At 37.7% G+C, this 23335-nt stretch overlaps 2 protein-coding genes across 3 annotated transcripts in view; both read left to right on the top strand.

The window, feature by feature from the left end:
• Positions 1-14488, top strand: part of ccdc88c (coiled-coil domain containing 88C) — a 58300-nt gene extending 43812 nt beyond the window's left edge. The window contains exons 23-30 of one of the 2 annotated variants that reach the window (XM_084097044.1): positions 58-203; positions 779-868; positions 990-1276; positions 5343-5549; positions 7256-7330; positions 7421-7489; positions 9570-9817; positions 12186-14488. In XM_084097044.1, the coding sequence (XP_083953170.1) occupies positions 58-203; positions 779-868; positions 990-1276; positions 5343-5549; positions 7256-7330; positions 7421-7489; positions 9570-9817; positions 12186-13070 (2007 nt within the window). In that variant the 3' untranslated portion in view covers positions 13071-14488. Of the gene's footprint in view, positions 1-57; positions 204-778; positions 869-989; positions 1277-2798; positions 4881-5342; positions 5550-7255; positions 7331-7420; positions 7490-9569; positions 9818-12185 lie in introns of those variants that run through there. The other variant, XM_084097045.1, reaches the window with a different exon arrangement.
• A 1697-nt stretch (positions 14489-16185) lies between these two features.
• gpr68 (G protein-coupled receptor 68) lies at positions 16186-23247 on the top strand. The gene is made up of 2 exons (XM_084097056.1): positions 16186-16325; positions 19696-23247. Exon 2 carries the CDS (start codon positions 19701-19703, stop codon positions 20808-20810), a length of 1110 nt encoding a protein of 369 aa, XP_083953182.1. The 5' UTR covers positions 16186-16325; positions 19696-19700; the 3' UTR covers positions 20811-23247.
• Positions 23248-23335: the final 88 nt, after the last annotated feature.

Consider the following 23335-nt stretch of genomic DNA (forward strand, 5'->3'; position numbering starts at 1 on the left):
TGAAATTGATTACTTTTAGCTTCCAGCGCTAATGTATCTTTCTTTCTCTTAATTTAGCTGCTAACCCGTTTGAAGGGAAACCTGGAGGAGGAAAACCATCATCTTCTCAGTCAGATCCAGATGCTTAGCCAACAAAACCAGACCCTACTGGAGAGAACCATGGAGAGCAAAGAACTTTACCATGAAGAACAGAAGCAATACATGTGAGCAGTATGCCATATATCATCTTCCCATCATATATCAATGATTCCCATCCTGGGTACTAGAAATGACTATGATTTTGCATTGTTAAAGCTATAAAACAGAAATTACAAAACATTAGTTGATTTAAATAGCTCATTGTGCTGATTTCTATGTCATACTTGTTGAAAATTCTTTTTCTAAATGCATGTAATGATTTTATTGAGAACGATTCAACTATGTATATGTTAGAAAAAATTAACCTTGTATTTATAATCAAAATGTCATAATTGGAAATGACAAGCTACTCTCTTGTGACTCTCCAATCATTTATTGTGCTTAAACTCCGCCTCTTTCTTATGATCAACTGCAAGGTCGCATTCATGTCTGCCTCCATCCGGTCAACAACCAATGCATAGAACCAAGTCCCTGCATTCATTTTTTTTCCTTTGTGATAATCTAATGTTGCTATTCCTGTGACTTCAAACAAATATATTTATTATTTGGGGTACTTAAAATAATGTGAAACATTGATTTTAGTCAAGAAACCTATATGGCTTAATGCCATTTTCTTAATAGTCATGGTTTCCTCTTGCAGTGATAAGCTGAATTCGTTACGACGACAGAAGGAGAAATTGGAGGAGAAGATCATGGACCAGTATAAGTTCTATGACCCGACTCCTAAAAAGTGAGTCCAACTGATTAAGACTGAATACTTTACTCTTAGGGCAATTTATCAAGTTCATTTATATCAAGTTCTTTATACTATGAACCTTAAATACAAGTTTGTTTGTTTTTTCATAACACAGGAGCCGTCACTGGGCTGGAGCCAAAGCAATAGCAAAATTCATGAAACCTAAGAAAGAAAGTTCACGAGAACGGGCTGACGGTCCACGTGAGAGGATCCGAAGCGTTCCAGACATCCCTCTTCCGGAGATCCCCACATGCATAGACTGTCCTGAGAGCATGCCACCCCTTCCCCCTCCACCACTGCCCCCCAGACAGTCACGTCTCAGTCTGGACTCCATGAACGGTCACTCCTTAGAGGAGAATCATATACAGTCTCCCACCCTCTCACCTGCCCTTAACGGCCGAGGTGAGTTCTGCTGTCACAGAGCTGAACTAAGCTCCACACGTCAACTCATACAATGGTTTGGATCAATATATGAAGAGTTCAGATGCAAAAGCCTCTAAGTGCCATCTGAAATTTTCTTCTAGAATGATCATTTTTATCAGGCTCGTATATTTAAGTTCAATAATTTCACTTAAATGGCAATGCAAATGACCTATTAATTGTCATTTAAGTGAAATTACTTAACCTAAAATAAACAAGCTTTATAAAAATGATCATTCTAGAAGAAAATTTCAGATGGCACTTAGAGGCTTTTGCATCTGAACTATTCATATAAATCAGAGTTTGATTCTTCTACTTTTCCCACTATTATTTAAAGGTACAGTGCACCCAAAAATGAAAATTCTGTCATCATTTACTCACCCTCATTTTGTTCCAAACCTATATGACTTTCTTCTGTGGAACACAAGAGATGGTATTTTGAGAGATGTCCATACAATGGAAGACAGTGGTAACCAAAACATGCTGTTTGGTACCAACATTCTTCAAAATATCTTCTTTTATGTTCCACAGAAGAAAGAAAATCAAACCGTTTTGCAAGACAATACATAAGCAATTCTTTTAGAGCTGGGCAACAATTAATCGCGTCCTAAATAAAAGTTTGTGTTTACATACTATATCTGTGTGTACTGTGTATAATTATTCTGTAAGTAAATATACAAACATGCATGTATATATGTATATATATATATATATTTATATTTACATTTATGTATAATATAAATTATGTGTGTGTATGTATATGTATTTTGTACACACACACACACACACACACACACATTATTATACATATATTATGTAAACACAAACCTTTATTTTGGATGCGATTAATCGTTGCCCAGCACAATTTTTTTTACTTGGACTTAAATTATACAATATAAGTGGCAGCATCAATGGTGAAAGTGATTACAAATTAGAAAATTGCTTCCATATTAATCATAAAATAATAACACTAGAGTCTATATGAATCATACTCCTGATGCTCCTTTTCAAGAGATTTGGGGGTCTTGATGCCCATACGAGTTCAGAAAACTAAACTAAACATACTCAGGTCTGCACTAAAAGCTCAAATTGGTACGAAAAAAAAGTTGGGACACTTTCATTCAAATGCATTTTAGTTGCAGTAAACTAGCATATAGTGTGCTATCTGTATTTTCCACTAGGGGGCGCCATGCGACTTTTTTCTGGGTTATTGGTATTATACAACCTCTTTCTTCTTGACGTCCACTCAATGAACTAATCTTGATGTAAATTTCCAATTTCAGTCTATCATTTCTCAGCTTTCCAAGTAATAATACTTTCCCAAGTTTCATGCTATATTATTGCATGGCCAAAATAATCTTCAAAGGAAACCTTGGGGCTTCATTCTTCATGAATCATAGATGTAGCTATTTTTCAATCTCTGAATCATTTCTTCTCTTCCACTGACCCCTCTCTCTCTCCCTGTCTATGTATCTGTCTGTGCATTAACCCTCACACACTCCAGCCCCTCCAGCAGCGAAGCATTTCCGCTTTCTCAGGAGCAAGAGCCAGGAGAAAATGCGCGTTCCGGGGATGCCGCCATCTCGACAATCCATTACCAGACGCCTACGCTTCTGGTCCTCATCTGATAACATCATCCCCTGCCCCCCCTGCGAGCCTTTTTCGCATATCGGCCATTTCTAACTCTTCATCCTTTCTATCATCATCAGTCACCATCATTACTCTTTCCATCTACCATTATCCACAATTTTTTCTTTTCTTTTTTAAAAAAAGCGTCAAGCTACACTTATTAGGCACTAAAACCAGCCAATGCACACTATGAGCTAAACTCTAAATAAATAAGCATTTTTAAATGTTCCTGTCACCCTCACCATCACAAGCTCACAGTACTCAATCAAGACAATGAAACACACATGAATACGCACAACACACACCTTAACCACACCTCATTTAAATGCTCTGGGGGGCTCTGGGACCGGGCTGCGGGACTCTGAATGCCACCCTGCAGTAAGTAATGTGAATTAAATGGAGTGAAATGCAGCTTTGCGCTTGCCGTGAGAGATGTGTGTTTGATATGGCTAGCACTGAATAATGTGGGTTAGGTGACCACAGTTGCAAATCAATAGTAATCAAATTAAGTGCATGCATACAGAGAGAGGTTGGAAGGTAGACGGAGGCAACAACCACATCAGATACTCCTAGCTGAATGGAGGATATATGCTGTGTGCTTTGATGTGTGGCATGAGAACTTGCATTGCTTAAATTTAGCTCAAGAATGGCCTGCAATATTTAGATTATATCCAGCAACCAGTGTCCAAGTTTGTCACCCTTTTTTTTGTACGTCCACTGTAGGTCATGTACATGTGCATGCGACTGTCCCATTTATGTGTGGAGGGTTCACATACAAATCAGATAGACCTGATGCATTGATTTTTACATTAGACTTTTCAGTGCACATCACTTATAAAAGCCATTCTTGGGGTTGGGGATGTGTCGGTATGTCCCATAACCACCATTCTTAGGACAGCAAGAGGTATCTTAATTGTACAACAGCTTCAATAAGAATAAAATAATTAGATTTACATGTTGCATGGTTTGTATTAAGCAAATAAGAAAGTCTGAAGGCAGTGTGATTATATGTGTGAAGTTATGTTATCATACAACAGGAAAAACTAAACTCAGACAACATCCTGTGATAATTTTGAGGTGTAAAACGGATGCTTTCTGTGTCTGCTTCTGTGCATCTCCCATCATTATATGTTGTGAAAAACAAACAAACCAAGAAATTATCTACATTTACATAGTCTTGCAAGTTAGCACATGCACTCAGACGCATTGACCCATGGTGCTCAAATAGACAATGCATGTTTGAGTCTGGCTTGCGACATTTCTGATCTCATTCTAGTCATCGCAATAAAGGACAAAAAATGATGTAGAAAATATTCACAGCCGTAGTTATCAGTTGGCACATGCACTCTTACACTGAGCCATGCCGCTCATACACACAATGCACGTTTGAGTCTGGCTTGCAATATTTCAAATCTCATTTTTGACATTAAAAGTGGTAAAAAAGGCAAAAAATGTATCTAGAATTACTTGGGTCTGTAGCTTAGTGCTTAGCACATGCACTTTGACACAATTGAGCCATGGCGCTCATATAGACAATGCATGTTTGAGTCTAGCTTGCAACATTTCCCATCTCATTTATGTCATTTAAAGTAGTAAAAAGGCCAAAAACATTATGCAGAATTACCTAGAACTTTTAAATTATCGCTTAGCACATGCACTCTGAATCTTGCTTGCAACATTTCCTCTTTGCATTTGTCATTTAAAGCCATTAAAAGCCAATATGTAGAACTTCTGTTATAATGTTCTAGGCAGTAATGAAACTAATTTCTCCTCTTTTTAAAAACCATGTAAGGGATCATTTGCAGAATGGCTCTAATATAATCTCATGGAGCACCAGAGTTTTCCAGCTGGTGTTTTAGTTTGGACACAGCAGTGAAGCTTAAAGGAATTTTGGGTTAAATATAAATCCCAAACAAATCTATCCACAGCATCTGTGGCAACAGTGGCATGCTGTCAATATATCAAAAAAAATTGATTTATTTTGACTTGTTCGTCAATATGTAAAAGCAAACAAAAATGATGTTTACAGTAATCCACTTAGCTTGGAAGTCTGTGGGTCAAGACATTGCACCAGAATGCAAGTTTAAATGTGCATTTCTGACTGTACTGTGTAGCCACAAGACTTACCAAGATATAGTAGATTCTTTCAACTATTACATGATCATGTAAAGCCAAGTCCAGTAACTTTTGGAATCTTTCACAGATGCTACTGATAGAGATCTTAACTTGTTTTGAACCCGGAACATTCCTTTAACTAACACATTTTTACACAGTTTTACTAACACATGCTTGTGCTTTTGCCCTCGACACCTCCTACACAGCTTCCTGCAGCGTCACTGGAGCCCAGCAGCAGCGCTTGCACTGCACATGCTCTGGATACGTCACAGATACTGACCTTTTCTCTTGATTTCTTTTGAAGTGTTGAATGACAGTGGTGGGTCCAGAGGCAGAGAGGGCTATCACTCAGTAGGGAGCAGTATTGAGGGCATGAACGGGTACGAGGAACTGGTCCGATTGAGGTGCAGGGAGCCAGGAGCCACCTGTTCAACTCCACTGAGCCGCAACTCCCACAATGCACCAGGCTTCACGTCCTCTTCTAGCTTGCGGCCGGGACGCAGGCCAAAGGGTAACCCTAATTTACAGTGGCCTTGTGCATCAAATGACAGACCATGTTCATTCTGTCATGTCTGGTGTAATTTACTCATTCTTAGAGACACTGATTGATTGGTTTGTATTGTATTTATATTATAGCATAATTTTGGGTGCTTTTAGATTTCACTATTAAAGGAATATTTTGGGTTAAACACAAAGGGGAAAAATCAATTAAAGATTAATATTCTGTCATTATTTACTTGTCATTTCAAATCTACATGACTTTTTTTCTGTTTTTGCCTATACGATGAATGTCAATGGATTCCACAACAATATTTGACTCCAAATATACTTTGAGTAATTACTTTTAATTGTATGGTCAAAAACACAGAGACATTTTTCTAAATATCTTTTATGTTCAGCAAAATAAAGAAAGTCATACAGGTCTGGAATGATGTGAGGGAGAATAAACAATGACAGAATTTTCGTTTTTGGGTGAACGGATCCTTTAAGCTCTCAGTATCTGTTGTTTGTAATATGAAAAGAGTCTAATTTCAAAAGGATGATTTATAAAATATACACTACATTTACAATACAATTCAATTACTCTAATACATTTAAGGAAATATATACAGTACATGCAGTTATGTTCAAAAGCTTAGGGCTGTTAATGTTTTTGAAAGTTTCTTATGCTCACTAAGGCTGATTTAATCAATCAAATATATCAACATTGTTGAGTTGTCAGAGTTGTCATGACAGAAATATCATACCTTTTGTAACATTATTAATACATTTACTGTCACTTTTGATCAATTTAAATGCTGATCCTTGTTGAACAATACTATTAATTTCTTTAAAAAAGAAAAGAATGGTAGTGTACAGTATACACCAAGAGTTTAAAAAGTGAAGCTTATTATTTTTGTTAAAGTACTTTGGCTTCCTCAGTAAAAAAAATATTTTTTTCTTTAAGTCTACGGTAAATCATCCTTTTGAAATGAAACTACTTTTCTAGGTGAATGAATGTCTGCTTTAGTAATTGTTTGTATTACTTTAAACATGCTTCATTAATTTTTCAATTTGAAGGGTGAGTGGAAATAATTTTCTGTGGTAACCAGTAGCACACCATGGATAGAGCTTAAAGTTGGCGTCACGATACCTTCATTTTTAAACTGATTTCCAGGCTAAATTACTGATGGGTGTTCACGGTTAATGGCCCTACCTACTCTGTCAGCTTCTCAATTTTCTTCCATATTTAAGTTCAGTTGTTGAAGTTTCCGTTAAGAGAGTTTGTTGTTTTTCATACCGCATTAGTTTATTTAGCCATTAGCTAGTTTACATTGTGTGATGTGCCACGATGTACACATGGGGGCTTCATCTTTAAACACCACTGACCCTCTCAGTGACTCTCACCTCCCAGCCAAAAAGCCTGAAGCTCATTTCATCAATTCACTGTCAGCGTAATAGCGAAGCGTTCACTCTAAACCAATGTTTATTTTTAAGCGCTTGAAGCTTTCTCAGATATCCACTGCACTGCGTAAACAAGCAGTCATGTTCATACAAACGCACACAGGAAGACTGCAGTAGCCGGAAGCCTATCATGTAAAAATAATGACACTGTTCTTAGAAGAGCATCTTTAAAAGCAGAACTACATTATGTGGGAAGAAATTATACTGATACATATACTGCATATACTGATATTTTCACTGCCACATTGTTGGGCTACACTCTCTTACTTTTAGGGTTGGTCTCAGAGGAAGACTTGCGCCATCATTCCCCAGATGCTGGCTTTGGCAGCGGTGTCCATGGAAACATAGGTACGAGAATTAATCAATACATGTTGCCTTTTACAGCCTGTTTACTTCCTGCACTTATTCAGTATGTGATGTGTGCCCCCCCCCCCACAGGCCACCGGCCCAGTTCTGCCGAATTCAGCCGCAACACCTCCAGCAGCAATTCCCCCATCAGTTCCAAAGGTGTGTGTGTGTGTGTGTGTGTGTGTGTGTGTGTGTGTGTGCCGTCTGTTACATATGCATGCACAGTCACTTCATTAGCTGCTATGGGAAATGCCACCCCCACACACTCTCAATTTCAAGAACTATTGAGACCGTAATTGTTTCTCAGGTTGAAACAAAGAACATTAGCATGGCTCCCAGACATTATTAATTTGCAGAGGCAGCTCTGTTGTCGAGAAAGCATTATTTAATTATAAATAAACAATTCAATTATTTAAGTTAATCAAATGGTTATTTCATTGAGTATTAATTAAATGTATAATTTTTTTATAATCCTTATTTTTATATTGGTGTATTATTGTGGTATAATACACTAGCATTCAAAAGTTTGGGGTCAGTAAGATTTTTTTTTTTTTTTTTAAGAAATGAATACTTTCATTCAGATAGGATGCTAAAAAATATATATTTTTCAAATAAATGCTGTTTTTAGCTTTTTATTTATCAACGAATCCTGAAAAAAGCACTATTTCCACAAGAATATTAAGTAGCACAGCTGTTTTCAACATTAATAATTGTTTAATAATAAACATTGTTTCTTGAGCATCAAATCAGCAAATTAGAATGATTTCTGAAGGATCATGTGACACTAAAGACTGGAGTAATGATGCTGAAAATACAGCTTTGCCATCATAGGAATAAATTACATTTTAAAATTAAATTAGAAAAACAGTTTTTTATCAAATAAATACAGTCCTGGTGTGCATAAGAGACTTCTTTCAAAAAACATTGTGTTTACCCCAAACTCCAGTGTGTATTTCAGATTAACCCATCACTAAATGGCACTTAAAAACAGATTTAACAGTTTTGTCTATTTACATGTCAGTCAGCCTGTGTGTTTGTGACCAGAATAAGCTATGGACCAGTCATTTTGCTATTTAGTCAAATGTCCAGTTATTTCAGAGAACTATTATAATGGTTTATTTACACAGTGTACGGTTGCTCTTTATTTTACAGTACGTGTATTTAGTTTACTTCCCTAAGAAAGTACTGGGTAATATGAGGTAACTACATGGGTTAAGGTTGGGTTTTAAGGGTAGGTTCAGGGTTAGTACATAGTATTTTAATTACTATAATAAGTACATAGTATGTACATGGGGAAGAGGACTTTAAAATAAAGTGCTACCCAGTGTATTCATTTGGAGACTCGCAATCACTGTGATGTGGCAAAGTAGTTTGTGGTGCTTGCTAAGAGAAGATAAAAATGATGATGTGCTTTTGATAATAAAGTATCTTGAATTTTTTTCCCATTATTGATGAGATAAGACTTCCTAATGATCAGCGCTAGCCTATTAGCGCCATGTGTTTTTTTATGAACTCGAAAGTGAGTTGGTCAGGGAAGCTTTTCAATGTGTTTTAGTGCTTTTTTTGGTGATTTATTTCATTTGTGGTATTTGATAAAGCAAGCATCATTACCCTTGTGAAAAAGTACACTTTACCATACTTAATATTAAATGCAATAGCTTTTAAAGTACTTTTTGACCCAATTAATATTTGTGTAATTTCATAATTACTTCTATTGTCTTTGGTTAAAATATACTGCAGAATGGACTGAATAGCGTTTATGATTTAATAAAACACTTTGATGTTATTTATATTGAAAGTTTTATTTCCGATAACATTTCTAATAAGTAACTAGATGAGACAGTTTGAGGTGTGACATTTTGCTCTACAACGTAAACCTCACACACTCAAAGTATCGTCAAGTTATGTTTACCACAGATATGACTTAACTCCTAAATTGAAAAACCCCATTATAAAAAAAAAAATCTCGAAGAACCACTGCCGATTTAGTCTTCTGGGTTCTGACGTCATCCATGCATCACTCTTCATCACCCTGATTTTTGTCTCCTGATTCAGATTGCGCAATAAAAACTCAGGCTAGTCCGTGTAAATGCTGAAACTATAATTATACTTACTGTGTGAATAGTGTTATTGACACACACAGACCCACATTATAGCTACCTTTTAATGTGCACATTTTTACGACCTCTCACACTCTTAAATTGTACAGCTCATCTTTTAATTTCCTGTCTTTCTCCAGGTTCTCTGGACTGTCTTCAGGGTCGATCTGCCAGTCTGTCAAGCGATGATGTCGTTGGACTGGGTCATGAGGGTTCACGTCTCAGTCAGTTGTCTCTGATTCCTCGTAGCTCCACCCTTCCCTGTGAAGCCACTCCTGCTTCACGCTCTTCCCAGCGGCCCACTTCTCGGCGCCCGTCCTCTCCTGGCAGCGAGATGGTTACCCTGGAGCAGTTCTTGCAGGAGAGCAATGCCCTGTCCCCACCCACTGTAAGTTGTTTTAACACCTCTTAGTAGATTTATTTGTTTGGTTTGACTTTTTAACCCAGGTATAAGATGATCCCTTTGGGGAAATAATGACACATACATCAGAATAATTAGCAGTTGTTTGTAGGCGATTTTAAAATATGTAGTGAATCATACATCGTGGTGAAAGTTGTGGGTGTATATTTATGCAGTGAGAATGGCAAAAGGGATCTTTTTAAATGTAAGTCATGGTCAATTGGTCAGTAGAGACATTTATGCTTCTAATTAAATTAAGCCTGATATTTGATCTGCACTATGGATTGTTGCTTGCTAATTGCGGATTAAGATAATGTATTTTGAGTGTTGTGTGAGATGTTTATAATAGAGATGTTGACCGTGATGGATCTTAACCATTTTAGCTACTGGCCATCAGAGGTGGACGAAGTACACAACTTCCTTACTTGAGTGAAAGTATAGATACTACTGGTCAAATATTACTCCGTTACAAGTAAAAGTTGTAAAGACCTATTTTTACTTAAGTAAAAGTACAGAAGTACTTGATTTTAAAAGTACTTAATTATCAAAAGTAAAAAGTAAATGTCAATGCATTGTTTTGTTGCATTGTTGTATGTAAGTAGGCTACCGTATGCCTCTGAATCTATGCCTGCATACCTAACCTCATATCAATATCAAATTTATTTCTAGAACACAGTTCCAGTAGTGGGATTGAATGTGAGATTGAATAAGTGCACTCAATAACGTCCACAATGGTTTCGGACACCCAAATGGCTGTTCCCTCAAATATTGCCCTATTTAAAGTTTTTTGGCTTTTAGTATGAATATGTTAGCTTTACTGTTATCTATAAGCAAGGGTGCTCCAAAAAAGTGACAAAATTCGCATTTAGAAAACCAAACCCAACGTTGAAAATGAAATCAGGTTTATGTCAGAATCCAATGTCAGATTGACGTTGATCTCCAACGTTGGACAGACGTTGTATTGTGGTTGAAAATGAAAATCGGGTTGACGTCAGAAACCAACATCAGTCGGGTTCTGACGTCAACCCGACTTTTATTTTCAAACAATATCCAACGTCAATCTGACGTCAGGTTCTGATGTCAATCAGATGCAGGGTTCTGACGTCAACCCGACTTTCATTTCCAACCAAAATGCAACCCCTGCAACCAAAATCATGCCCTGACTGATGTTACTTTCTACTCAAGGACCTTGACAGAATTGTAGTGGAGTAAAAAGTACGATATTTATCTTTCAAATGTAGTAAAGTTAAAGTAAAAAGTTTAGTAAAGTAAAGTACAGATACTCAAAAAGTGTACTTAAGTACAGTACTCAAGTAAATGTACTTTGTTACTGTCCACCTCTGCTGGCCATAATATTCATATTGGATATACATATCTGTTATCATAAAGGAATATAATATGTTTTCTGCATGCAAATTTTGAGAAATGCATGCAACAGGATTCCCATGGTCATAAACAATTAAAATAATTTTAAAACGATGATTTCCAGTTATGGGGTCCCCCTCCCCCCAAATTTTTTTATTTCTTAGAGTCGTTGAATTTTATAATTTAGGATGCAACAGGGCTGTCAACTCTCGCGCATTCAGCTTGAGACTCACACGCTGTTCTCACACCCTCATGCCACAAGTCCATTTTCTCACACTGTGAAAAAACCACAAAGAGGACAGACAATAAGCTGACGACAAGACAGCAGGTTACTTATGATATGGAACCAAGTCTCTAAGCTGAACATTGAAGTTGGCAGCCCCGGGATTAAGTGTTATTTAAATTAGTTAAATATTTTTAACACCTTTTTATTGTTGTGCACACAATTATTGTTTTTGTCAAAAATCATGAGATTAATTAGTCATTTTATTAAATTAGCAATTAATGTATTCAGTTAACCCTTGTTGAGCCCTTCAACAGAGAGAGTAAAAACTAAATCTGTTTTTTATGTTTATATAGATATATATCTAACATTGTTTCATCATAAAGTATTTTTGTATTATTTTTAATAATAAATATTTTAATAGTAATATTTTAATTAAACTCATTTTTTTGTAGATTTCCCTAACATTTTAATAATTTGCTTTAGTACAACAATGAATAAAGAAGCATAAATATTGTAGTCAATATTGTTCTTATACAAATGAAAATATACATGGAAACATAATAGCTGCCTTTCTATTGTAGTAAGGGCTCCCTTACAAGAGGGTGTTTCCTTGGCATCTAAAAGCTCTGGGAACCCTGCATGTAATTACCATTGTAATCTTGAAAATTTAGAGCACAATGGGATACAAAGCTTTTTTTTTTTTGTGCAAAAAGCTTTATGATGATTTAGTTTAATTTAATTGATGATTATGTGTCTTTTTTTTAGGTGCAGACAGGAAGTCGAGAGGATCTGGTGACTGATTTCTTCACCAGATCTACTCGACCTGTCCCTCTGCGAGAAGGCGCTAAAACTCCCACCAATTATGTCACTCCAACTATCAAGAATACTCCACCAGAACTAGATGGTCGGTCCACTAAACCTGGACACAGTGTCAAACCAAGCATTCGTCTCACAGAAACCTCCACACCTCCATCTCAGTCGCAAACCCTTCCCAACCGAGGAGCAGGACTGCGGCCCTCACCTCTGCAGCAGTCCAATCCTCGCACCAGCCTGAGCCGAACGTTCAGCCTGGCCTCAGCAGACCTCCTCCGCTCCAACGGACCAGACAGCTACCGCACCGAGACCAGTTCTCCCAGCCAAAACGACGTGGTGTTGAGGAGGTCTGGTGCAGTCGCCAGAGAAAGACCCATGTCCGCCAGGCTGGCTGGATCCTCGCCTCTACCTGGAGACCCAGGGCACCTGTCCGTCGACCCCCGTCGCCTATCTCTTGCTCCACCGAGAGATGAGTTGTCCCTGGCTTGTCCGCCCCCAATGCACTCTTCTTCTACATCGCTGCAGGCTGAACGGGAACACGTTGGGAGTGCTAGTAGCCGGGCTGGAGCGGTCCGTTCTGGACCTGCTCAAACCCGGGCAGCGCCCCACCGTGGTGAGGTGGCCATGGTGACTCCGGTGCGAGCTGTATCAGCATTGAGGCTGAAGGATTTGGAAGAGGAACCCCAGGAACAAAGGCAGGCAGAGTCGCCTCTACTGAAGAAAACAGACACTGCGGACTTGAGCTGCGCCGCCAAGGAGGAGCCCAACAGCAAACCTGCTTCTCCTGACCCCAACAATGACCCTCAGACTGTGTGGTATGAGTATGGCTGTGTGTAGAACCTCGGACTTGGTGAAGAAACATGTTTGACGTATGAAACTGCACTGTAAACAAAGAAAAGCCTCAGGCAGCTCCAGTGAATCTGGGAGGCTGGTCACGTCCCTCCATTCTCCATTTCTCCAGGTGCTTCAAAGGCACCAGGTGCATTTGAGGTTCTTGCACACGTTCACACTGACCTGGAAACGAATGTATGGGGCACTTGAATGTATTTTTCCCCTTCGTATCAAATCAAACGCCTTTGATTTCCGCAGCTCCAAGGCAGGCCAGTTCACGTTCTATTCTGAATGTGGAAAACAAACGTTGGGCTGTGTGCTCGGAGCCACTCCCAGCTTAATTACTGAGTAGCGACTGCATCCATCTTTAGGAGGCGCAGGACAGTTGCAGGTCCATCACCAAGACAGCCTCACAGGGACCCATTATGGGAAGCGGCCTCTCTCTCACTCGCTCCCTGCTGACAGACCAAACAATCTGCTCTTTTCTGCTTCTTGTGGGTGACCATGTATTTGCTGTAGGACCTGGGTTTGGCTCAGACTCTGTTCAGAGGCAAGAGGACAACACAGAGCCAGAAAGAGAGAGACAGACAGGAGAAGTCAATTGGACAAAGAAAGCACCTAAGGTGGAACACTGTTTAGGGAATGGGTTTTAAGTTGGAATCTAGAGTACTGGACACATTGCCCTGTTTCACGCAAGCATTTAGGGTTGTACTAAAGAGAATCTGAGGCTCTGTTTGGTTTTTCCAACACACTCATTTTATAACACTGCACATCTGTTCTAATGACTAGAAGTTCTTTAATTGGTTTATTTATTAATGTCTTTGAGACAATTAAATGACACTTGTTTGTTTGGTTGTTTTAATGTGCGTGTATGCCTAATTTTCCAAGATTTTTTTTTGCGTGGTTGATGGTTAAGTCTGATGATGTTGTATACTGGAAGAATGGACTAGTCTGATTGTAAAAATTTTCTTAAGTGAAGGACGCAGGTGAAAAAGCCCATGGATTCCTGGGATCCTTCAATCACGTCACCAATCTAGTGTTCTTTGTTCCCTGTCAGTGGTGCTTTTCTGCCATCTCATTTCACCATCTCCAACTTCTCATGGTCTGCTGTGGCAAGAGCTGGTCAACAAAGGAGATGGTGGATCTTCATAGAAATATATTTGGAGCAAGCATTCACACTGGATGTGTAAATATAAGGAGAGTCTCCTGTTTGAGTGTGCATGACTACTGGTTAAATGATTTTAGATATACAACTGTTTTATACACTACTGCACATGAACATAGATCTTTAACTGTAAGATATGGTGTGAGTAGATACCCTAACAACCTTTTACACTTAATGTAAAATTTATTGTGAATGATAGAAACCTGTTTAGAGAAAGCTGTTGTCCAAAACCTAAACTCTTTGTAATAAAGCTTTTTTTAAAAAAACAATCTCTGAAGTTTGTTAATATTAATAATATATTAATTGGTTTGATCTTTTCTCAATAACTTCGATATAAGAGTTGAAAGTTGATGAATACAGTTACAATTTGAGAATTGTTTTATCCTGCCATAAAGAGTGTCCAAACTTCGTTGCCAATAAGGGATGGTAAATTATTTTTTTGCAACTGAGGAAATCATACAGTAACAGGATTGCACGCAAAATGTGGGACACAGCAATTTTTTTTCAGTAAAAATTAGTTTGTAATTATAATTTTTTTACTGCAATGTGGATTACAAAATCAGAATATTGACATTTTAATTGCTGTGTTTAAAACTTGCTATTTTTCATGCTAGTTAAATGTTGTTTTTTAACAAAAAAAGTTTACATTTTTCATGCTAGTATAATAATTGTTAAAAAATGTTTTTTACAAAAATTGTTGAAATTCACTTCCGGAGTACATTGAAGTTCAATTTCAAAATGAAGAGGATTTCCATCTTTTATCCATGTAATAACCTCCAAACACTATACATAAATATAGAGGGGATTTCTACATAATGGTTTAAAAAATATAAAATATGTCCCCAACTATGGGGTTCCCCTCAGTGAATCTAAGCCATTTCCACCACTGGCTATATACTGTAGGACACCAAAGTGTGTGTATTCAAGGAATGAACCAACGCATTTAAGATCTTTTCCTTTGCCATTGTGAACAATACCATTGAGGGAACCTTAGATTTCAGTTAATACATGTGTAAATTTCAAAACGACTGACGGAACATGTAGTGTTGGCATTTGATGAAATCTGAAAATCAGAATATGGATGAAAATGAACTCTACAACATAAAAAATGGGACTATAACATAAGCAACAGCAAATAGGCTAACACAAATTTAATAAGAGGAATTTTTAAAATGGTAACCATATTGTAAAACTTCTTTTTCCTGACGGTTTTCTCTAAACACTTTAAAACAACTTATATTTTATTTTTAAAAAAAAGCTTTATATTCTGCATCTACATTGTGCTTTTCTCATCCTTTCTTCACTCCACAGATTTAACTTAATGCCTTGTTTTATGTTCTGCTCTTTTTCTTTCTTCAGTCTCTGACTTGAATTTCCTAATAGCACACTTATTTCTAAAAAAAAAAAAAAAAAAAAAAAAAGAAGGAAAAAAAGTAGATTATACATGTCAACTACTAAATAGCCAGTGAATGTCAATTCATTTAATGAATTTGAGTAGCCTATAATTACTGAAGCTGAAAGTTCGCCCACTTTACCTGAATCCCACTGGCCCACTTTATTTAATATTTAAACACCTTACAAGAAAACTATTTCATCATTTAAAGAAATAGTGTCTCTTTAATTAAAGACAATTGTCATGCACTTAAAGTGTAAACCCACTGAGCACAGTATATCAAACTTATAGGGCCAACTTTACCTGCATTCACCCTATAGCTGCGTTTTATGTCAGTTCTGACACAGACTGTTCGGAACGCATCTGTAATGACCTAAACACGCATTCCGTGTAGGCAGGTTCAAGATATGAGACACGTCCTGTTTCTGTGGAAGACCCTTGAGTGTTGAGTGAGTAATTGCGCGGAACATCGCGTAAAACAGTTGACGCAATTTGTGTATTTTTATCTTTTCAGACGCAATAACCCTGGAACACGCGCGTGATCTTATCTCTGCAAAAATGTTCACTTCTGCGAGTAAGCGACAAAAAATAGACTCCTGTCTATCACAGAGTCTGAGGAGCTGTTGAACGTGAGGATATGATTTTCATCACACTTGGAAATGGCTCGAATGACAGGCGTGGAATTAAAAGCGGCAATCTGAAGGTAATACACTTTGATTATCTGATTATCTTTTTCTTACACTAAGAAAAAAAATACTATATAGGCTACTATGGTAATTGTTGTAGTAGGCTAAAACTGAGCTTTTTGGTACCATACAAGTAAAAGGTGAAAAATACAAAAAATATATAAAAGATAAAGTTATAGCCTAACAATAAGATTCATTGTGGTATATCTGCTTGAGAATATCATGCGACTTATCGTGTAGGCTAGTCAAATAAATGCTGCTGCTTTATATTTCACAGCTTTCCACAAGCTGTGTAACGCCTTTTTTACAATAATTGAAAATTATATATAATTTAGCCTATCAGCCTGATCGTTTCGCAAGTAGGCTAGGCTACGTTGCGACAATCGCAAATTGCATCTCTGACCAACAGGTCTGTGAAATTATTCAAACACATTTGCCTATAACGCGGTGCTACGAATGAGAAATTAACATGAAGTTTAACCCGTGTAAGGGTTCAAGTCAAAATGTTTTATTCCGCACAAATGCAAAACTAGTCAAAAAAATAAATAAAAATTAGGCTACATTACTATGCAATTGTGAGGAGGAGAATGGTAAGATAATTGTGAATAAATGCCTTTTTTATGTTTGTTTTTTCTTTTGTTGAAGCAGTACTTTGAAATGTGAAATTTTATAATGTGAAAAAGCCAGTTAGGCTACTCCAAGTGGTGCAATAGGACGGCGCAAACAGCAATAGCTTAATACATTAACAATAAACTCGATTATTACATGTAGCCTACCAAATATATTGCAGTTGTTTCTGCAGACGTTTTATAGGCTATGTCAGACCTTGGACATTAATGCTACCGGTGGGATTACATGGCTTTAGGTTAAATATTTAATGTCCAAAGCATGTCAGCATAGAGATGTTCAAGCACACGGTTCCCCGAGTCTGAGCAGGAATAAGGTTATTTGAGTTTATGTTAGACAGCCTGTCCCTAATAATTACCCTTAATTAGGCTAAACGTTCTCATTTTCATAATTAAATGGCAGAAAATGTACATCATCTTACAAACATAGGCCTACTGGATGGCTGCTGATTTGGGGATTTTAGTTTGGAAGGCACAATTTAAAAAAATTAAATTCTAATTTAAAATAATTATTAGCTGTTTAAAAAATAATAATAATGCAAAACCACATTAGTGCAATTGGATTTTTGATTCAAAGAACTTCCTCATGTGGCAGCTAGTCCTGGAGTCCCCTGTATGGATTTATTAATAAAATATGATTACACTTTATTTTGATGGTCCCCTTTAGACATTCCGTTGACAAACTAACTCTCATTAGAGTATTAGTAGAGTGTTAGTAGACTGTTAGGGTTAGTAAGTTGACATTGCAAAGTTTCTCATCGTCAGTCCAATTTCTGTTTGGGGACCATCATAATATAGCAGATATTTAGCAGGCGAGAGTTAGTTGACATGTAGCTTCAATGTTACTTATAGTCAAAATAATGTCTAAAGGGGACCATCAAAATAAAGTGTTACCTAAAATGGGTAATTGACTTTGAATTCTAATTGGATGTCATGTTTGAAACCACTGGAGATAGATGCACATCTGTGACCAGACTTTAATTGAATTCTGTTTCTATGTTGCACAGCAACTTCTACAGCTTGGCTGAAAAATGTCTGCTCTAATTAGTGATGATGAATAATGCATTTATTGGACTACTGAACCACGGTGTTGTACCTAAGAACACACCCATTGTAACACGTTGCCTCTCTTGTACTGCTATTTTATACTGAAAAATGAAATGCTTGTTTCTGTTATTATCATATATATGACTTCATTGAAATTGAACAGAGGAATGTAATGGTGCATTCACTGGGCAAGACCTACTTGTCAAATGTCAAATCTCTAAGTCCCTTAGGTTGATGTTGAAGCTGGCTCAATATATCAAATACAAAATCCGAAGTAACCTCCAAGAACAGAAAAACAATTCTGCTAATAAAAGCTTTCCCATATTGAGACACTGTTCTGGGTAATAATGTTGTATTCGGTGTTGTGTATGACTCAGATGCAGGGAAACATTCTTAAGCATTTAATAGATTGGTGATGAAACGTGTTGTTCACGCTGGTTCATTTGTCTGTTATATGTTGTGTTCCACCGAAGTCACAGCCAAGGCCTCACTCCCAATATATCAGATATCCTTTCATCAGCTCGACATTCTGTGTAACAGGTCTCGGTCAGTTTGAAAAGGCCAATGTATCTTACTCAAATCCATAATGTGAATTGGGATTGAATACATCAGATCATTTCACACTGATAAATGAAGAAAATACCTATGCTGACATCGAAGCCAAGTGCAAAAGACATTGTGCAGTTGAATTCTTTCTGAATTCAATAGTTTAGTAAGAGCACTTTTTAACACTTCCTTCAAGTTAATATCTCTTTCTGAATGTTTAAAATAGTTCAGAGTCTGAAGGACGCAGCCCACACACAAACCATTTGCCATTCAGAAAATAGCAGCCTGAGGATGTTATCAAGATAGCTGCTATTTTCTAAGCATGCAGAAGAACAACTTCACAAGAAACCCAAATCATTTTGACAAGTATGTCAAGTACTGCAAGCAATCAAATCTTACAACAATGGTCAGAAAATGTGCTTCTTTAGCTGAAATTGACCAAAAAATAATAATGTGTTGTAGTTTTATGGTAACTTTCATATAGAGAGCTGAAGGAAAATGTAATTTTCTAGACCAACCCGGAAGTTAGCATCACCCTGGTTACTTTAGTACTTGAGCCACGATTCAATACATTGTGATGCATCACACTATCATAAATGGATTAAGACGGAAACACAAATGTATGTGAAAGACCCACAGTGCATTTCAAATCTAGTACTGTCAGAGTATGTACTGCATTTGTTTAACATCTCAACCTTCTAGTTGCAAAAAACGTAGTTGTAAACTTGTTGTGTACTCAAAGTTTGGTACTACTGTTACACTTAAAAAGTATACTTTTATACACTAAAAAGTGGGCCAATTTAGTCCCAAGTAGTATTGAAATAGTACACTCACAGTACAAGTATACTACTACTACATTGATATTGGTAAACAAAGTATACTTCAAAATATACTTGGACTTTACTTAAGTATACTTAATAAAGGGAACTCAAAGTATACTTTGCAAGGGAATACAAACCGGACGTACTAAATCTGCCGTGTTGGCTTTGTAATGCAACAACTTAAGCTATGTCACAGTTTTCTGCTGTTTACGAACATTACGACTCCTTTCCCATGGTGTCCGATGCATACATCAAAATCTCTGAAAGCTGTAGTCCAGGTTTTATGAATCCGGTGGTGGTATTTGGACATACTAATCATTTGACAATATTTTGTTTGCTTCCTTTAGAATTGATGGAATGTTATTCGGAGACCTCTGTTGGTTACGAATGTCCTACACTTATTGAGAAACATGAGGTTGGAAAGATGAACATGTCTGAGGAGCAAATCAACTGCACTATAAGCCACGAGATTCACCAGTACCTGTTTTCAGTTGCGTACATCCTAGTCCTGCTAGTGGGTCTTCCCGCCAATGCTTACTCGCTCTACCATGCCTGGCTGCAACTAAAAGCCCGAAATGAGCTGGGGGTCTACTTGTTAAACCTGACCATATCGGATCTGCTGTACCTGGCCTCCTTGCCCCTCTGGCTCCAGTATATTTTCCAGGGGGACGACTGGAGCGGCTCGGAGTGGCTCTGTCAGCTGTGTGGTTTCCTGCTCTACGAGAACATCTATGTCAGCATTGGTTTTCTGTGTTGTATCTCCATTGACCGCTACCTTGCAGTGGTCTACCCCTTCCGCTTCTCCACTTTCAGGACGGTACGAGCTGCAGCACTGGTCAGTACGGTGGTCTGGCTCAAAGAGCTTGCCGTAGGAGTGGTGTTTTTCCGGCATAAGGAGCTCAGCAAGGACAAACATAACCAATCTGTGTGCTTTGAGCACTATCCCATGAAGACATGGGAGTACCCAATAAACTACTACCGTTTTTACATAGGCTTCCTGTTCCCTTTAGGAATCCTCTCAGTGTCGTACTTTCGAGTCCTCCGAGCAGTGGGCAAGAGTGCAGGCACGCAGACCGCCCAGAAAATGCGCATCAAGTACCTGGTGACCAGCACCATTGTCATCTTCCTGGTGTGCTTCTCGCCGTACCACGTCTTCCTGCTGGTGCGCACTGTATTTGAGCGGGACTGCGCTTTCATTGAGAACATTTTCAATTACTACCATTTCTCTCTGTTGCTTACTAGCTTTAACTGCGTGGCGGACCCAGCGCTCTACTGTTTTATCAGTGAAAATGCACAAAAGGGCATCCAGAAGGCTCAGGATGCTTGTACTCGGGTCTTCTGCTGCTGCTCAAAAAGTCATGGAAGGTTCAGCACGCACACCACTGAGATGGCAGTCACCCATGATAATGTTACAGGCACGTCAGTGGTGACACTCTTGCAGCAGATCAAGACTGAAGTTTGAACTTTTTTCTCTGTACAATAGACATCATACAGTTTAGTTACAGGCTCTTCGGTGGACAAGCATATGGAAGCATCCTAGATGTATAGTCACATGCAGTCAACATACAGTTGTTTTACATTGGTTAAAACATTAGCCTGCTGTTTTAGTGTCATATTGCAATATTTCATGGTTTTGGTAAGCTAACATTCTACTGTTATGTGGTGTAATTCTCAGGGATTGCTACAGTACCTTGATATTCACCTGTGGTTGACGTTTGAGGTTTCAGTATCCGATGATATAAAAATGTACTATTTTAATGTACTGTTCCTAGTCCCTTTAGCTACATTTGCATGTAGCGGTTAAACGTTGTGTCCAAGACTAAAGCCATTTCTGCTTTTATACCTCATAGGTTTCAGTTCCTGGGTCTCATTTATAAAATGTTGCGTAGAAACTGTCCTACATTTGATCTTACGGTCATTTCTTAAATATGCGTACATGCGATTCAGAGAAAGAACGTACACACAAAAAACGTGTGCACGTCTCTCTTCCAGATTTGAAATCTATGAATCGCAAATGATCTTGAAATTGTGCGCAACTGAATGGTTTCAGATCTCAGCCCTGTAAACGCTTACTTGAGAATGGCGAGCAGCAAAAATTGCTTAAAATTCCAAATACCTGCAGTTCTCCGACTCTCTGCCACAAGGAAAAGAGCGTACATCTGTTTAGACCCTGACATAGCGCTAAGCGCTTTTCTATGTCAAAGACTGTTTTTATAAATATGAATGTTGGCGTGGATTTTAGCATACGCACATTCTAAGATCAAATCTGTTTGTACGCACGTTTTATAAATGAAGCCCCCAGAGATAGTTAGACTGCTAGCGTGACAGGAAAAGGCCTTCATTGTCTTCAATAGTTTAAATTTAAATTCTGTCATCATTTACTCACCCTAATACTATTCCATACCTGTACAGATGTCCCATACAGTGAAAATTAACAGTGACAAGGGGCTTTAAAAGTGGTCAAAGGTCTGTAAAAGTAGTCAATTTACAATAATGCTCTAACTGAAGTCGTTAGTCACTGAAAATCTCAATCTCATGTCAACTTTGCGTGTCAGATTTAGTTACGAGGCTTGAGAACCAATGGCATTTGTTTGCCAATCTGCACCTTGATGCAAATGTATGCTTAATTATTGTGATTTGAGAGATAGGGAGGGAAAATGTATCAGTAAATATGATTAAAATGGTCGTTGTAAGGCTTCAGAAGTCTTGGAGTAGGCTATACGTTTCATGGACTAATGTGGCAATGCTTTTAGAGATTTATTGGAGCTTAAAGGGTTAGTTCACCCAAAAATGAAACATTTAAACAATGATCATCGAACATAAACAGAAGCTAAACCGAACATGCTTGAGCTTCCATTTTTCTTCCGAGCTCTTCAGAAAATTTGGACTAAACCACTTAATTCATATGGACCAGTTTTACGATCTCTTTATGAACTTTTTGAAGAGTCAAAGTGGTAGTTGCGTAGCTGTCAGTGGAGGGACAGAAAGCTCTCAGATTTCATCTAAAAGATTTTACTTTGTATTCCGAAGATGGAAAAGAACGGCATGAAATTCTGTGTTCTGCAACAGAATGAGAGACTTACAGGTTTAGAACATCATGAGAGTGAGTAAATGATGACAGAATTTTCATTTTGGGGTGAACCTTTAAGAAAAGAAAAGCAATGAAGCCTTTTCTTTGTCACCTGCTCAGCTTTTTTTTAATGGCATGGAGCACACAGACATTTAACAAGCACAAGAAGGTTCTCGGGTGTGAAGGTTCAGCCAACCCCAAACAGACCATTTTAATATGGACAGCTTCCCACTGTAATATCACATCCTGGGAAAATAGTTGAGGAAGAAGTGATGGTTGCTTCCAGAAATCATGGATCTTTTGTTTGCACAAACCGCTGACTTAAATAAAGGTGATGAGTGTTTGGTGCAGTGTTTACATTTTTAAGATGGAAGTGACCACAGCTAATACCAGTTTGAGTGAGCGACTTGAACTGAAACAACAGACGTGGAAGTGCTCTCTGATTCCTGCTCATTCAAACTATGTTTACAATGAAGACTCAACATGCATGCAGTTTGTATGTAACCAAACCAGGTTATTTCATGATTTCACATATTAGTGACTGCTGTTCAGTTTCATTTATGAGATTTTTATTATTGTTTTTTTATACTCTGCCAGTGATTTGTGCACAACAAACAATAAACAATGATTGTATTATTACACAGTGCATGAAGACAGAAATGATGCTGTACAGCAGGGGTATAAAAAGTACAGAGAAATTTTATTTAATTATGGGTACTCTTACAAAAATATGACTAGTTACCTTTTTTGAAGATAGGATGTTCTCTTTAGGGTGTCAATGAATTTTGGTTTTGTTTGGCATGTAAGCCTCAGTAAAATGTATAAAATATGGACTAAAAATAAAAAAATAAAAAAACACATGACAGCAGTATATGCAAAACAACCTAATCATGATTTTTTTTTTTCCTTACAAATAC

Source organism: Abramis brama (genome assembly GCF_963993115.1).
Source record: "Abramis brama genome assembly, chromosome: 21".
Taxonomy (NCBI): Eukaryota; Metazoa; Chordata; class Actinopteri; order Cypriniformes; family Leuciscidae; genus Abramis; species Abramis brama.

Bases quoted from the DNA above. Each gene is read 5' to 3' on its own strand.
- gpr68 (XM_084097056.1), top strand. From the start codon at position 19,701: ATGGAATGTTATTCGGAGACCTCTGTTGGTTACGAATGTCCTACACTT.